We start from the raw sequence: 15,673 nt of genomic DNA on the forward strand, positions 1-15,673 counted from the left end.
AATTGCATTATGGGAAATTGAGGATCCGGGATTTTTTAAAATGTGACCCCATTTTAGGCATTCATCCCTTCACAGATGCTCACAACCTGTCTCCTAACAACCATGTGACTTTATTATGGCACATTAATTCAATGAAGTGCATTTAAAATGATCCACACACTGATTTTGGTTGCGTAATGCCAGTGATAACTAACTGATAACAAAAAGCGAAGTAAATACACCCTGAAGTGTTTAACCAGTTATTCCGCGCTTCATGTATGACTGTTGCATTATACTCTGACGCATTCTTGTTATTGTTTATAGCCAAAAGGAGGCGACAACCTCGTTTTATTTTAAATATATAACAGACGTTTTTTTACGGCAGCTTAAAAAGCTCTTTACATTATAGCTCTTTTTTTTTCAAAAGTGAAAATAATCACGAGAAAAGCCTGAACAGCAACTGTACACAGTATCGCGTGTGTTGAAAGGAAAGTCTGCATTGTCAGTGTTGTCCTTAAGTAGCTTCTCATCGTGCCCTGACAGGTCATGTAAGGACATTTTGGCACGCAGCCGGATCGGGGAAATGATGAGTTTACGGCCCGCCGCACACGCTGTTTGACACGCAGTTACTCTCTAAGGATATCACGGCTGAAAACAAGCTCACACCGAGTCCACTGTAGTGCTGTTAAATTGGGCATTTTGTAGCCTAAAATTTCTCCCAAAAATTTTTAAGAGCACAGAGAGAGAGTCGCCGAGGAATGACGTCAGGACGTATTACATTGAATGATGACGCCGTTTGATCATTAAAAAAATCTGCCGTTAAAAAAAAATCAGAGAATTGGGTCAGCAAACAGCACGGTATGAATGTAACTCCGGTGGGTTCGTTCGGTGGTTCAACTTTGACAAAGAAGCCCCCGCTTTGGCGTGAAGTAACCTGCTCCGACGGGGAGAGAGGGAGATGTCCGGTGTTTTCCAGCATCTGCCAACGACAGCCGTAGCCGTTAGACCGGTCCGTCTGTCTGTCTGCGTCCCTCGGCTGGGTTTGGTAAGACCCGTTTGCCCGGATAACGTTAACGCTGCTGCGGTCCCGGGCCAGGCTCGGGTCTGAGCGGTTAGCCGGGGGAAAGCAGAGACGCCGACAGATACCACCAGAGAGGAGCTGAGAGCTGCTCTGCTGAGACCCAGGAAATCACTCCTCGCCTTGTCTCGACAGCCTGGTAGCAACACAGTGCACATTTCAGTAGTTCCAGTAAGTTTACCGCCAGACGTGATCAATAATTATGACTGGCCCGGCTAACACTGGCTAGTTGGCCCATTTCTTTGTACGTGTCGGATGCCTTAGAGTCGAACTAACCATATTTTGTTAAATAATTCGTAGCTTGAACGTGGCATTAATAATTATAACGAATGAGCTAGCTCACACCTCCACATTATTGAGTTGCTAACAGTTGATGCAAATGAGCGCATGATGGCAGAGCAGCGTAGCATGCCGTCCACACCTCTGTGTAATCTGTTAGGGTGACTTTCCCAGCAACAAGTCAGGAGAAGTTGGCTCAAAGCGTGTGCAGAGGCGTGTTAAAGGAAAATGTTTGCTTATTTGCTGTAGCACTTGTGTCACAGTCAACAACCTGGCATCCATAAGCTGTTAAGTTGAACTCTTAATTTGCAAAGATACATGCAAAGTGAATTCAAATATTATTTTTGAGCAGGAAATCTGTGCCTTAAAGCGAGATGTAAATAATGAAATAGATTATGATATGATCCCCCTACCATAATTGCTTTAATATATCCTGATCTGACTAATTTAAGTCATTTTAGCGGTCTTTTTTAAAGCCCTTGCCAAACTTATAGTCTCCACAACTACAAGATGTATTCTGAAGGCCTTCTCTTTAGACCTTGACAGGATGACGCCACACACTTCAAGATCACAGATGTCAAAGTTTAAATAAAACAGAACTCACTGTCACTTCCGAAGAAGGTTGTTATCACCCGCACCTAATCTCAAACACCTGACTCAAATTTTATGGATCTCCTTTGTTTATCTAAATGTAAATTTACTGTCATTTATTTGAATATCTTCTTCAGCTGGATTTAACTGTTTCAAAGCAGATCCAGTCTCTGCTTGTTCAGATTTTTTCACGTGACTGTATATGAGGATGCGGCCCCTTTTAAGTCCTGTATGATTATTTCTTGTTACCTTCTGTGCCCAGTGTATTATGTGTAACACCTGTTATTAATAGCCTAATAATAACCTGTTAATAACATGTCTACATGTACAACACATGTACACTGTCTGAATGCTGCTTGTTTTCAACAGTCAAATATACCACATGTATCAAATCACTCATCAAATCTGATATAAAAAAAAAATGCTTAAAATTTTGCTGAATTTGCCTTAAAATGAGATTTTGTTTTTAACAATCTTCCCACTCTTTGAAGTTATGCTTGTAGCACCATGTTTGCTGTTGCAGTATCTCTCTTTTAATGTCTCTGGTATAAATTCACAAGTGTCTGTGATGACTTTAGGAGGCAGAGAACTCAGCTGACCAAGTTTTAGTTTCGCCTCACAATTTCATGCAGTTACATCATCATCTGAAGGACTGTGCAGTTTGTAGCCTGTGCAGTGCACTATGTAAAAATATAACTTAACTGGCCTAGTTGTCTCACTGTTATAACATCATCATTATCATCATCACACATCAAGTAATTAAAGACACATATTGCAGTATACTGATGAATGAACATGATGAATAACTTCATTCGAAATGAAAAAAGAAATCACCTCATGGGGACTTTATCTGCAGCATAGGGTGGAACTAACTGTGTTAATCAATGATTTGTTTGGGTGATTGTTTGATCTTAAATAGTGACCGCTGCCGGTCAGCTTGATCCCATAGTAATGCTCTAAACTGAAATTGGTAACAGTATCAGAGGTTAACCCCACCGTCATTGACACCTTTACTGCTAGTTAAGTGGTAAAAGCCTTAAAGATGAAGTGAAAGTCTTATGTGGGTTTTATGAATCATATCCTGAAGGTAGTAATTGTACAAAGCTAGTGCAGCATGTGTAGCTCCAGTTCATAGATGTCTCCTAAATGCATGACATTTAGGCAATCATTAAGCTTCTGTTTTTAAAATAGCACACTCGCCGAACGTTACAGACTGTGTGTTGCAGCTTTCCAAGGATTGCCCGTCCAAACTGGGGGCCTGAAGTCGTTTGTTAATAAAATCAAACACAAAGAATAAAAGAAACAATAAATAAAACCCTGTCCAGTCATTTTGTAAGAATAAGTTGGAGTTTTAAGCCTTCAGCGTAATTACGCTTTGTAATTAATTAAACCTGCATTCACTCAGGTTAAATAGCTTGGGCTTACTTGTAATGCCCTTCCCTACGTGCCTCTTTAAAACACTCAACTCAGTAACAAATGCACAGCTGAAAACTGAACTCCTGTCCCACACACAGTTTCTTACCTTTGGCAGCAAAGGAAAGATTTGATAACAACAACAGGAATGCTTAAGCAACAGTGGGCAGATTATTTGAATAACTGTTTTGTCTGTGTGTGTGTTTTTCAACAGAAATACAGAATTCAAGGACTTTAAAGTGGGAGCACGTTTGCTTGCGATATGTGAGTCTCGGCAGTTCTGCCACGCATCTAGTTTTGCCGGAGAAGTAAAAAGTTTGGTTTGACAATGTCGAGCCGCCGGAAATCCACCACACCTTGCATGGTGGTGCCCTCTGATGTGGTTGAGCAGGAGCAAGAGGAGGTGGAGGAGAAAACAGAGAAAACGAAGGAGGAAGACGCTGGGGAGGAGGAGGAGGAGGGAAAGGTGAAGGAGGGAACGGAGGAGGGGCTGACTGCAGAAGAGCTGGGGCAGGCTGTAGTTGTTGTTCCTGTTCCACCAGATTCAGGTGAGACTCTTTCTTGGTCTCATTCTCACCTGACAAACCTGTAATATACTTAGTATACACAGATGTGCTGTAAATAATGAATGCTGCATTATTGTTACTGTTTATACTACAGATGAACCTGGTGTATCTACTGTAGACAACAGAGAGGCTGTCGGTCCATCACTGAAAAGCAGCACTACAAATCCTCCTGAGGATCTGAGCAGCGACCAGCCCACCCACGAGCAACAGTGTGACACCCCTGAGGAGGGGGGAGCAGACCCCGCGGCAGTTGCTGCCATCTCTCTCAGCAAGACCCCGATCATGAGGATGAAGACCAAATCTGAACCCAAGAGAATCGCTGTGTCCCTGAAATCGGCAGACGAGGCAGCGGAGGCTTTTGGAGGAGGTGGCGAGGGAGAGTTGGGTGGGGAGCAGGAACCCATTGAAGCTCCTCTGGGGCCGATGACGCCTGTGGAGATGCTCATGCACGACTCCATAAAGCTCGGGGGAGGCGGCTTGCTGATCACCCCTCAGTTTGAACAGCAGAGGAAGTCCTCCATTTTAAATCCCACAGTCCTGCCTGCTGGTCTGGCACAGGTAGAGACACTATATAATGTCATGTGTTTTACAGCTGTACGAATTCCGATTTTACCAGTGCCTGTGAGCAATTAATGCATGTGGTGAGACCCAGCAGCGGTCTGTACCTAAAACCCGCTGCAAGCTTTTGGACAAAGGGTTGCTGTAATGTTAAATATCAACAGCATAATAGCAGCCCTTCAGCTGATAAATATTCATTGCCTCGTTCAGGAACACTTCAGCTGGTCAGAAGCCTGCCAAATAGAGCTTGGACACCATCTCTCCTTTAGCTGCTCTGCATGGATGACATTTCTCATTTCCATCCCTCTCTGTCTTTGTTCCAGGTGCTCTCTGCCTTCCAGGCCCAGCAAAACACAGCAGCAGCTCAGCCCCAGCTGCTGATTCCACTTAGCAGCATCCCCTCCTACAGTGCCGCTATGGACACCAACCCTCTGCTGGGCACCACATATAAGAAGTTCCCTTACCCCTCCATGGCTGAGATCAGCAGCCTGGCAGCACAGACACAGTTCACAGAGGAACAGATCAAGGTACCTCTGCTCATAAAGCTTTCATGATTTCTTAGTTCTTATTTTGAATATTTTTCACACATTTAAGTAAGTAGGGCTAAAAATCTGATATATTGGTGATTCACCAATAAGGAATTCAGAGGCTCATTACTGATAATTACTTTTGTGTTATGGCCATCATTGTTTTTGTAGTGTAGTATTACTTGTTGTTTTACAAGTGAAAAGCTACCTCAATTGGAATTCCAATTTTTCATCTACAAGCGGACTGTTTTAAAGTATACTTTAAAACAAAATATTAGAGTCAGATGTACTCGATCTGTGTCGCAGGTGTGGTTCTCAGCTCAGAGGCTGAAGCACGGTGTCAGCTGGACTCCAGAAGAAGTGGAAGAGGCCAGGAGGAAGCAGTTTAATGGCACGGTGCACACTGTGCCTCAGACTATCACTGTCATACCTGCTCACCAGCTGTCGGCTGCTGCTAACGGCCTGCAGTCCATCCTTCAGACCTGCCAGATAGTGGGCCAGCCTGGCCTCGTGTTCACACAGGTAGGTAAGGAAAAAACACGTGTTACATTTGACCCAGCCTTAACCTGGTTTGGGCTTCTCAGCTTTTCACCTTGTCTCAGGTACAATGAACTAGTCTGAATGAGTAGTAATGTAATGCAAAGAAAGGAGTAATCAATTACAAATCCATCTAAGAAGGTGTGCGCCTATGAATAGCTTTCCTGTCGATGTCACAGTGACGATTTGAAAATGAGCACATCACTTTAACTGTTTGAAAAACCAATTCCATAAAAGCTGGCTTGGATTGCATTCTGAATTCCAGTAATACTAAATTAGCCACTCAGAAACAACAGTACTGATGGACACACAGACTTCTCTCGTGCTTTTTCACCCAATGTTGACGTTGCTTTGCATCTCTGGAACCGAGCCTCTTATACCAAATGCAGAACAAATAGGTGAATTATTACTCTCACTTTGGTGTGTGAGAACTGAATTCTTTTTGAGTGAGCTGGATGTTCTGACCTCTGTTGATTTTGGTCTTTAGCCAGACATGAGAGGAGATGGGAATTGAAGTCTTGCCAAAAAAGCCACTAGCACAAGTACATGAAAACATTACAGCGGTTAAACACTTAAAAACACTTTTGTTTTATAAACATGTTTTCCCTTTAAACAAAACATCACATCTCTGTCCCTTATTATTATTTTTTTCTGATGCTATGTAGGTTGGCCCAGGAGGCAACCTTCCAGTGACCAGTCCCATCACCCTGACAGTGGCAGGGTTGCCTAGCCAGTCCCAGAGCTCCAGCAGAGTTTCCTGCCAGCCCACCCTGACAAACAGTGAGCTGAAGCGGGCTACCACTATCCAGCCTCCCTCTCTTTCACCACAGGTGTGGAAAGCACTTACAGCTCAGTGCTACCAACAAGAACCTTGAATGGCTTTATAATCAGTACACAAAAATGACCTCGTGGTGTTTCTTTCAGCTAGAACTGTGTTGGAGAAAAAAAAAAAGTAAATAAATGTAACCTTTTCCTTCTCTCTCTAAGGAGAACTCAGCCCTCAGTGTTGATACATTCAGCATGCGACCTAAGAAATCCAAAGAGCAGCTGGCGGAGCTGAAAGCCAGCTACCTGAAGAACCACTTTGTCACAGATGCTGAAATTGCCCGATTGATGAAACTTACCAACTTGACGAAAGGGGAGATCAAAAAGTGGTTCAGTGACACCAGGTACAACCAGCGCAACTCCAAGAACAGCCATGTCATCGTGTTTCACGATGGAGGTGGTAGAAGCGGGGGCACATGTAGCAGCGCTGCTAACACCACCATTGTTATCGACTCCAGCGACGAGACCCCGACATCACCCCATCCTCCACGTACACCTCCCGTGAAGGAGAAGGAGACCCGTCCCAAAACGTGGAACCCGTTTCCGGACTTTACCCTGCAGAAGTTTAAGGAGAAGACGCCGGAGCAGCTTGTGGTGCTGGAGGAGAGTTTTGAGAAGAACACCACACCTTCAGATGAAGAGCTGAGCCGCCTGAGGACGGAGACTAAACTGACACGGAGGGAAATTGACGCCTGGTTCACTGAGAGACGAAAAATGCCATCCGTCAGCACCTCGTCTCCAGATTCCTCTGAAGGAGGAAAAATAGAAACAGATGGAGCAAAAGCAGGAGAAGGGGGAGGAACAGGAGCAACGGCCTCTTCTTCACCACCTGCCTCCTCATCTCGAAAAGGTAGTCAAACTCCTCCTGGGAATCGCACCAAGCATTTGCCCAGCAGCAACAGGAAGGACATTAAGGACAAGAGTAAAAAGACTCCGGAGCAGCTCCATATTCTGAAAAGTGCCTTTGTTAGGACCCAGTGGCCCACACCAGAGGAGTACGATCAGCTGGCAGAGGAAAGCGGCCTTGCTCGCTCCTACATTGTCAGCTGGTTCGGGGACTCTCGGTATTCCTGGAAGAACGGAAACCTGAAGTGGTTCTTTCAATACCAAAGTGGCAACATCGAAGGACCAAACAGCGGAGGTGGGAGTAAACTGGGAAGCGGCAGTCGGAAAAGACGTGGGCGAAATCGTGGGTGGGGACGATCCCGAACCAGGAAACAGCCAAGAAGGTCCACTTCTTTAAGTTCGGATGTCGACAGGCCAACCCCATCAAAGAAGTTCAAGACTGGGAAGGAGATCCTGAAGGAGTACTACTTGAAGCACCACTTCCTCAATGAGCAAGATCTGGACGAGCTTGTCACCAAGACCAACATGAGCTATGAACAGGTAAGTCTTCTCCTAGGACCACCTTTCCTCTTAGGTGAGGAAAGTAAAATAATAATAATAACAATAATAACTGCAGAATTGAACAATATTTCTTCTTTAAAATCTCTTCCTATTTTAGCTCATCCAGCCAAATGGACGGATGCAATGGTGAGGCATCTGTCCATCCATCCTTCATAGTGCAATTCACAAGAATTATAAATATTGGTCAGATTTTAGAGAAACTTGCACAGCGATCACTTAAAAGGTCTTCACCTAAATTCTGCTCAGTGTCAGGGTTGTATTTATAGTTTTATAGACACATTTCCCAAGAATCGCTACACCACCTAGGGATGGGTGTCCAACTCCAGGACTCAAGGGTCATTGTCCTGCAGGTTTTAGATGTGTCCTTGATCCAACACAGCTGATTTAAATGGCTAAATTACCTCTTCAACACGCCTTGAAGTTCTCCAGAGGCCTGGTAATGAACTAATCATTTGATTAAGGTGTGTTGACCCAGGGTGATATCTAAAACCTGCAGGAGACTGCCTTTAGAGGCCTAGTTAGACTCCACTGTCCTAGGTGGAGTAGCAATTTTTGGGAAAAGTGCCCATAAAACTATGAATATGATTTTTTGTGTGCATTCTTGTAGATTTTAATTAACTTTAGTTTAATTATCTTTAGTTTGTGCAATATAGTTAGTATAGTAACAGGAAAACTTGTAACCTCCTTTCTGTTTGTCTGTGAAGGTTCTCAGTCATCCAGGTCATCGTAGTCTAAGGAGCTTGGGAAGAAAAGCTTCTTCAGAAGCTTCTCGGATGAGAGGTGAAACGTCTTCAAGCAACTTAAAAAACTCCAGACGCTTTTCTTTTCAAGCTCCTAAAACTCATTTCTGTTCTTCACTCATTACAGTAGCCTGTGGACTGTGTTGGATTATGAGCTTGATAAGCTTCTGTATTATTGACATTCTGGTTTTTAAATACTTTGTTTTTACCTAAAAAAAAAACCCTTATGAGATGATTTGGTATACAGTGGTCCCTCGTTTATTGCGGTAGTTGCGTTCTAAAAATAACCCGCGTTAAGTGAAATTCGCGAAGTAGCCAATTTTATTTTTTACAGTTATTATAGATTTTGTAAGGCTGTAAAACCCCTCACTACACACTTTATACACATTTCTCAGACAGGTACGAACATTTTCACACTTTTCTCTCTTGTTTAAACACTCTCAAACGTCCAGTATTATAGAATGAAACCAAAGGCACCCGTGGTTGCCTTTGATGGTGCAAAACGTTTCATCGGCATTGTTGTGTTTGTTGGGGAGAAAACTTACAAACATACAGTGCAGCACTTCAGAGTCACACTGCTAGCGACCGAAGATTTGTATAAATTTGACAAGCTGAACGCATTCTGTACTGTACAGGAAACACGGCACAGCGGAGATTGATTGACAGTGGTCTACAGCCAATAAGGACGCAGAACACAATGCGCTGTTAAAAAAAAGCATGCAAAATTGCACAAAAAAATCTGCGAAACAGTGAGGCCGCGGAAGGTGAACCGCGTTATAGCGAGGGACTGCTGTATACTGTATAGACAAAATACTGGGCCACCTACATGGAACATCTAAAGGAGCTGCTCAGTTATTGAAATTAGTGCAATGAAGCTCCCAGTCGACACTGGGATGCTGATGTTAATGTCAAAGGAGGTTTGGATCTCTGCAATTACTGAGTCAGCAGAGCGCTCTGTAACTTTCACTTCACGGCGGAGTGTCTGTGGTTCCTAAACACTTCTACTTTGCTATATTACCACTTACCACTGATTGTGAAACAATGTTTTCAGTGACGAGATCCTATTACAGCACTACGCTTAAATTCAGTGATCTCTGCAGAACAACCTGCTCTTTTACAAATGTTTATAAGGGCCCTTTGCCATGCTAGTTACTTGATATTGTACATCTGCTGCAATGACATTGAAAAAAAGCTGAATTCAAAGATTAAGAGATGTGGCCCAATAATGTATATTTAGTCAAAAGATAATGAGTTAAAGTACTTTTGCCTGCTCTCTTATTTCTCCATGGGTCACCGCAATGAATGAGTCCACTTAATTTGACACAGATTTTTCACCACATGCCTTTCTTGAGGCAAACCTTCCATTTATCCTGGCTTCAGACCAGCACTATGCTAGCTTGTGACCCCCTGAGGCTAGGGTTGTGTCTCTGTGCCACTAGTTAAAAGATAATCAGGATTGTTACAGAAAACTTACCGAGGGTTGCATGGACCTAACTGGTCTTCATGTCATTAACACTCACTAGTAAAGTGAAAGTATTTTCAACCACCTCAAAGCTGAGAAATAACCTTCTGAGGTCACGACCTCCTCTTTCTCTGTTTGTCGAAAGGTGAGGGAGTGGTTCGCCGAGGTGCAGCGACGCTTGGACGTGGGGTTAGATCCTTTCCTGGAGCCGAGCGCACAGAGGACTGATGGAGACGAAGGAACACAGGAGGATGGAGAGGAGACGCAGGGAGAGTCAATGGCCACCGACGAGCAGACAGGCGCAGGGCAGGGAGATGAAGAAGATGAGGAGGAGGACGAGGAGGAGGATGGTGATGACACAGACGACAGTGAGGTTTGGGAGCCATCACGCAGCGTCAAGAAATCTTTGTCCGTTTCTGAAGACTAGCAATTGTGGGGAAGCAGGGTGAAGCTTAACTGAATGTTACAAGAAATACTGTTTGGAGGAATCGACGCTGGACGGCAGTTAGCTAGACCAAGTGTTTTTATCCACTGATTTGCATGTGTAGTTCTCCACATTCATTTGCTTTTCAAGCTGTTTCCGAGTCACGTCTATGTGACACTAAGACACGGACTATTAGCTTTAGCTCAATCTCTCACTGTAACTAAGGTGAAAACAAGAATCCGACCCCACACGGAGGCACATGAAACTTTGATAACGCTTATAAAGCATCACCTACATAATGTTTATAAAGAGGAATGGCGTGAAATACAATCTTCAAGCTGAGCTGAGGATGACAACTGTCAGTGAGATAGGTATCCAAAAATATGTTGAATCCAAACACATCCATTAAAGCCTTTTTTTTTAAAAAAAAGGAAGCAAACTGTCTAAACGACAGATTTTGCTCCTTTCTAATTTGCACTCCTTGCCTGTTTAAATGAAGCTACTGAGCTGCCCCCTTTCACACACTGATGCTACTTTTCTTCTGGAAGGAGTGTTTGATAAGTTGTGAGCAAGGGCCTGAATTCAAATTTCAATTTGTAATTCTGTGAATGCCCACCCTCCTCTGAGCAGTTGTACTTAAAAAGGTGCTTGAAAATGTATTGCAGCTAGATGTCACTGCTGAGCAGTGTATCCAGTGAAACCAGCACATGACTGTGGGATTTCATTTAACCTGTTTTTTAGCACCTGTGAAGAGCAGATCAAGAGAATCAGCAGGTTATTCGAGCTGACATGAATTTGATGATCTGTGTGAAATGATATGAGAAAAAAGTACCTTAATGCTGAATGAATGCCAAGGCCAGGCATTAAATAACACAGGATGTCTATTCAAGTCTTCCCTTTATACTTGCTCATTGTTTCATTACTCTTATAGATAACATAACACCTACAGGTCGGATGGGAAAGAATGCGTGCACTGCTTTCACCTTTTGATAAAACACCTCCTGTGATCTGTTCTAACCTTTTTAAAGGGGCTTGTGTAGATCATGAGAATGAGAGCGTTTATGTGAAGTTGAATGTGTTGTCTTCTGGGCAGTGAGCTACAAAGGCACCATTTGTGCACTAAATAAGGGCCACTGGGAGATGGACCTCTGGTTCCAGTGAAATAACAATACAGACGCAAAACCTTTGCTGCAGTGTTTTACTAGTGGTGACCTTGTAAGTTTCCCTAAAATCGTGCAAATAAAAGCAAGCTCTCACCTTAACAAGACTGCAGTTAGGACCACATCAATGATATGAGGCCTGTGAATCATGATGGCTCTGACTCGTACTTTAGAAAAATAAAAATAAAATAAAAACAGTTAGGCAGTATTTCAAATAACAATCGGACTCCTTTCTGCACTGAAGAGAGAAACCTGAAGCACCTAAAGTAAACTTTAAAAATCAATGCACTTTGTCCACTTGTGTTCATAGTGGACTAAATACTGATTAGGCACCTTAATCTCATTTAATTCCATGAAATGGAAGACCAAATCTGTTTTGTACGACTACAAACTGAACCAGTGTTTTGCCTTTTTTTTATTTGTACTAACCTGGAATGTTACCAGTTTAATCACTTTTTTATTAATATATTTGTTTCATTGTTGGATGTTTATATGGCTGAAAATAATAGAACAATCACCCACATGTTGTTTCACTAAATTGCACAATTTGAGCCCAATTTTTCAAGATTTCTTGGTTTGAATCCTGTTTGTTGCTTTAAATCAAGGGAACTGTTTCCCATGTCTCCCTCTTGTTTCTACATGCCCCTGCCCGCTGCTTTACCCCTCTCCTCCTGTGTTCTTTTGTCAAATAAGTGACTATTACATGATGTGCTCTTCCCAAGGTGTAAACATTAGCGGCGTCATATTGGCTCTCTGTCTCGGTAAATTGTCTGCAGCGTAAGCAGGCACAGAGGCAAAGGGACTTTGTCAAAAAACTGAAAAACGCTTTGGAAAACGAAAAGACGTTCTTGGATAAAGTTGGTTTCTCTCATCGGAGGAATCATTGTGATGAAGACGTGGCACAGCTTTCCCTCTGCGGCGAGAAGACTACCAAATAAAGCTCCACTCTCTGTTTTCTTGACTCTTTCAAACGCTTTGCGAACTGTCCCGACTGCTGTTCTTTACTGACAGAAGAGAGAGACCGATGAAGCTTTGCAGGTTAACCTTTGTGCCTACGTGGCTCGTCGCTCGTTTTGAACAGATTTTCACCAACTCTCAACTTTGGAAATCAGTAAACTTAAGGAAGGATTGTTCAAACTAATGATGATGCATGAGCGAGCTCTGTTTTCTTTTAGATGCCTAGCTACACTGAAGCTAACATTGGTAACTTCAGTTCTAAGTCCTTAAACAGACACCTCGAAGTTCTGAATTTTGATAGTGTTTGGAACGTATCCCCGGGCACTTGTCGCACTAGAAGTCACTGCGGTTAGATTTCCAACATCTTTAGCTTTAATCCAGCTGAAACCTTTTATCTGTTTGGTCATCATGTGACGAGTGCCTGGTCATGAAAATAACAGAGTCACTGTTTTAAAGAATACTTTTGTCTAAAACTGCATGCAATAACCAAGACAAATAACATTTGTACATATTTGGGGTTGGGATACTTGGCACAGTAGAAGCCTCATCCTGGTTAAACTGAAAATGTAGCTTAAAAATGCGATTCGAGGACCTGTTTTCTTTTGAAAATGTTGCTCAAATCACTGGAATATTTGCTAAGTTTGAGCTACTTTTAGTTTAGAGGGGCTTATTTTAATGACTTATTTCTATTTTGCACAACATTTTTTTTTAAAAAAACACCCCAAGTGCAGCCATTTTGTGCTCTTTTCTAAGCATTTATGATCTCATATGCTAATATCTATACATGGTACAAAATGACAGTCAGTACTCAATTTAGTCTACAGGTTAGGCTTCATGCTGCCCCCAGGTATCCAACCCACAGTCTTTTACAGTGTGCTGTTTCATTATTATAGTCGATCTGTTTTGAATGGTTTTTATATGTTTCTATCTATGAAAACTGTCATTGCAACTCTATCCAGTCAACAGTGGACTTCCTGTTAGCAAGACAGGCTCAATATGTACAATAGAGTAGTGTTTTTAATTAGAATCAGTTTTAGAGTTCACTGTGCACAAGTGGCTTTTTGGTACTTTGCAAAAATGTAGAATCATAACTCAAGAGAAAAGACATGCAGTCAGCTGGATTAATGTTTGAATGAATTGTGCTTGCTAATAGTGTGTTCATATTTGAGGTGCTAATTAGAACACAACTAATGAGCCAGTATTGTTTTTTTTTAGACATAGAAAATCGAACGTAAACATTCTCTGAACATACATAGTTATTAATAAGTCTTTATTATGATAAAATGACAGTGCAGATTATAAACATGGGAAGTTGAGAGTGCCCTCTGGTGGACAAACTGTACAACGTCAGGACTCATAACATGATTGGTTCTCCTGCCTTTTCTTTGCATTTTAGTTTTTATTGACTAAATATAAATGCTGATACCAGTAGGTCAGCAAATCATTACCATTGACAAGTATTGATCGATCAGGCTCAAATGTTAATCCTAAATTACTTTATAAACATGCAGTCAGAACCATAAATATCTGGACACTGGCAAGTTTTTCTTTTGTGTTAGTGCCCATGTACAGCACCACAGTTCAAGTTGATTTTAAATCAAGCAATCTAGATGTGATGTAAGTGCAGACTTTCGGCTTTAAGTTAAGGCATTTAAAGAAAGGATTGTATTAATGGTTGTACTGTTTTACAGTATTTGAGTGTATCTGAGAGGAGAGTACAACCCTGCAGACTTTAAAATTCATTCTACTACTTCTGTCAGCAGTCACATTATCAATAAATATTAGTGATGTGGCCCCATTAGCAGCTGTTCAAAGATGTTTTCTGGTAAAGTTAATCCTGTCTTACAGTTCTTGAGGCTATAAATACACAGATGTGTATTTATGTCGAGGCTGACGTGTCTTTTCACTGAGTTATGATTTTATCTCCATCCATTCATCACGTATCCCAGTTAACCTTGTGCTGTAGAGCTAAAAGCTAACGTTGTGATCTGAGTAGTTTACCTGCGGTCCTATTACGCTCATATGTCATATCTGTACCTGCTGTACTTCTGCTATAGTCCTCACTTGTTTTCTGTATTTAAAGGTAGTTAGCTGAATGTTTCTTACAGCAATCCAGATGTTTTCACTCTACAGCTGCCAGCTTTTTGGTTTTAGAAAATACACCTTGTCAGATTTGAAAATAACTGTGGACATGAATTGATTTTTTTTCTAATCTCACTGTAAAGTTTTTACCTTCTGTATTCTGATCAGATTTTTCCTTCATATCGGTGCGGTTTGCTTTGGATCCCAAATGTTTTCTCTTCTGCATCAGTACTCTGTGTACCTTCAGATCTGTTTTTGCTGATTCATGACAGTGACTGGATGTAATTAGTTACAGTTGTTTCTCCACAGACACAGATAATGCAGGACGAACACATGTACGCTCCACTTTAACCAGTGGTTTGAAGCCATTTCAATATATCGCTCCTAAATTTAACTGCGGTACCGACTCCTATAGCTGTAAATAATCTCCTGATAGGCTTTGACTGGAGAAGATTCTCTGAATGAAACTGACCTACTGAGGCGTTTACAAAGTTGAAATCAGTGTTACTCTGCGTCTGTAGAACCAACATTTCCACTAACTTAAAGTTTCTGTGATGACCTTTGATTAATCCTGGTGTGTGTGATTGTTTCTCCAGTGTTGCTGTAGAAGGCTGAAAATAATCTCTGTGGTCCCTGCACTCCTCAGCTTGTAGCTAGCAGCTGTGAGACATGAAATGTGTGCAATGTTAATTTAAAATCCCAGCTGTTATTGAGGCTCTGGCTTGATAGGTTGATTTAGAAAAGATTTATATTTTATACTTGTTTGAGGACAAAACCCAATAAATTTGGATCAAAGGATGTGAATGTGTGAGAAGCATTTTGCTTTAAATAATGAAACGTGAAGTTTCAGGACGTTTAAATTCAGATGTGCAGAAAGTCTGGCATAGTGTCCTGTTAAAAATGAAAACATAAACTCTTGTTTCCCTACATAATGATCCAGCTGTAGAAATGTCACTGAAAACCTATTCACACAGCTTCCACTGGTGAAGTAAATTTCCTGGTATTCTAAAGTATTTGCACGTGGATGGACGCACAATGTAGGTTGAACATTGTGATCATAACAATCGTGGTATGTTCACATCTGCAAA

The 15,673-nt window shown here is 41.9% G+C and overlaps 1 protein-coding gene across 2 annotated transcripts; it reads left to right on the top strand.

The window, feature by feature from the left end:
- Positions 1 to 458: 458 nt before the first annotated feature.
- zhx1 (zinc fingers and homeoboxes 1) lies at positions 459 to 15,401 on the top strand. 2 transcript variants are annotated; one of them, XM_006794884.3, is made up of 9 exons: positions 459 to 1,228; positions 3,555 to 3,888; positions 4,001 to 4,464; positions 4,788 to 4,991; positions 5,298 to 5,513; positions 6,194 to 6,358; positions 6,516 to 7,739; positions 7,858 to 7,886; positions 8,465 to 8,899. In XM_006794884.3, the coding sequence occupies exons 2-9, from the start codon at positions 3,669 to 3,671 to the stop codon at positions 8,493 to 8,495; spliced, it is 2,553 nt and encodes an 850-aa protein (XP_006794947.2). In that variant the 5' UTR covers positions 459 to 1,228; positions 3,555 to 3,668; the 3' UTR covers positions 8,496 to 8,899. The 2 variants fall into 2 exon arrangements, with proteins under 2 accessions (XP_006794947.2, XP_087704215.1); XM_087848089.1 differs by lacking the exons at positions 7,858 to 7,886; positions 8,465 to 8,899 and adding an exon at positions 10,108 to 15,401.
- Positions 15,402 to 15,673: the final 272 nt, after the last annotated feature.

This window comes from Neolamprologus brichardi, chromosome 11 (genome assembly GCF_056152115.1).
Source record: "Neolamprologus brichardi isolate AB-2024 chromosome 11, ASM5615211v1, whole genome shotgun sequence".
Taxonomy (NCBI): Eukaryota; Metazoa; Chordata; class Actinopteri; order Cichliformes; family Cichlidae; genus Neolamprologus; species Neolamprologus brichardi.

What these genes read in the sequence shown, in the direction of transcription:
- zhx1 (XM_087848089.1), top strand. Translation starts at nt 3,669, where the DNA reads ATGTCGAGCCGCCGGAAATCCACCACACCTTGCATGGTGGTGCCCTCT. An exon ending in TGCCTGCTGGTCTGGCACAG is followed by an intron (nt 4,465 to 4,787) that starts GTAGAGACACTA and finishes TCTTTGTTCCAG; the next exon opens with GTGCTCTCTGCCTTCCAGGC. An exon ending in TCACAGAGGAACAGATCAAG is followed by an intron (nt 4,992 to 5,297) that starts GTACCTCTGCTC and finishes TCTGTGTCGCAG; the next exon opens with GTGTGGTTCTCAGCTCAGAG.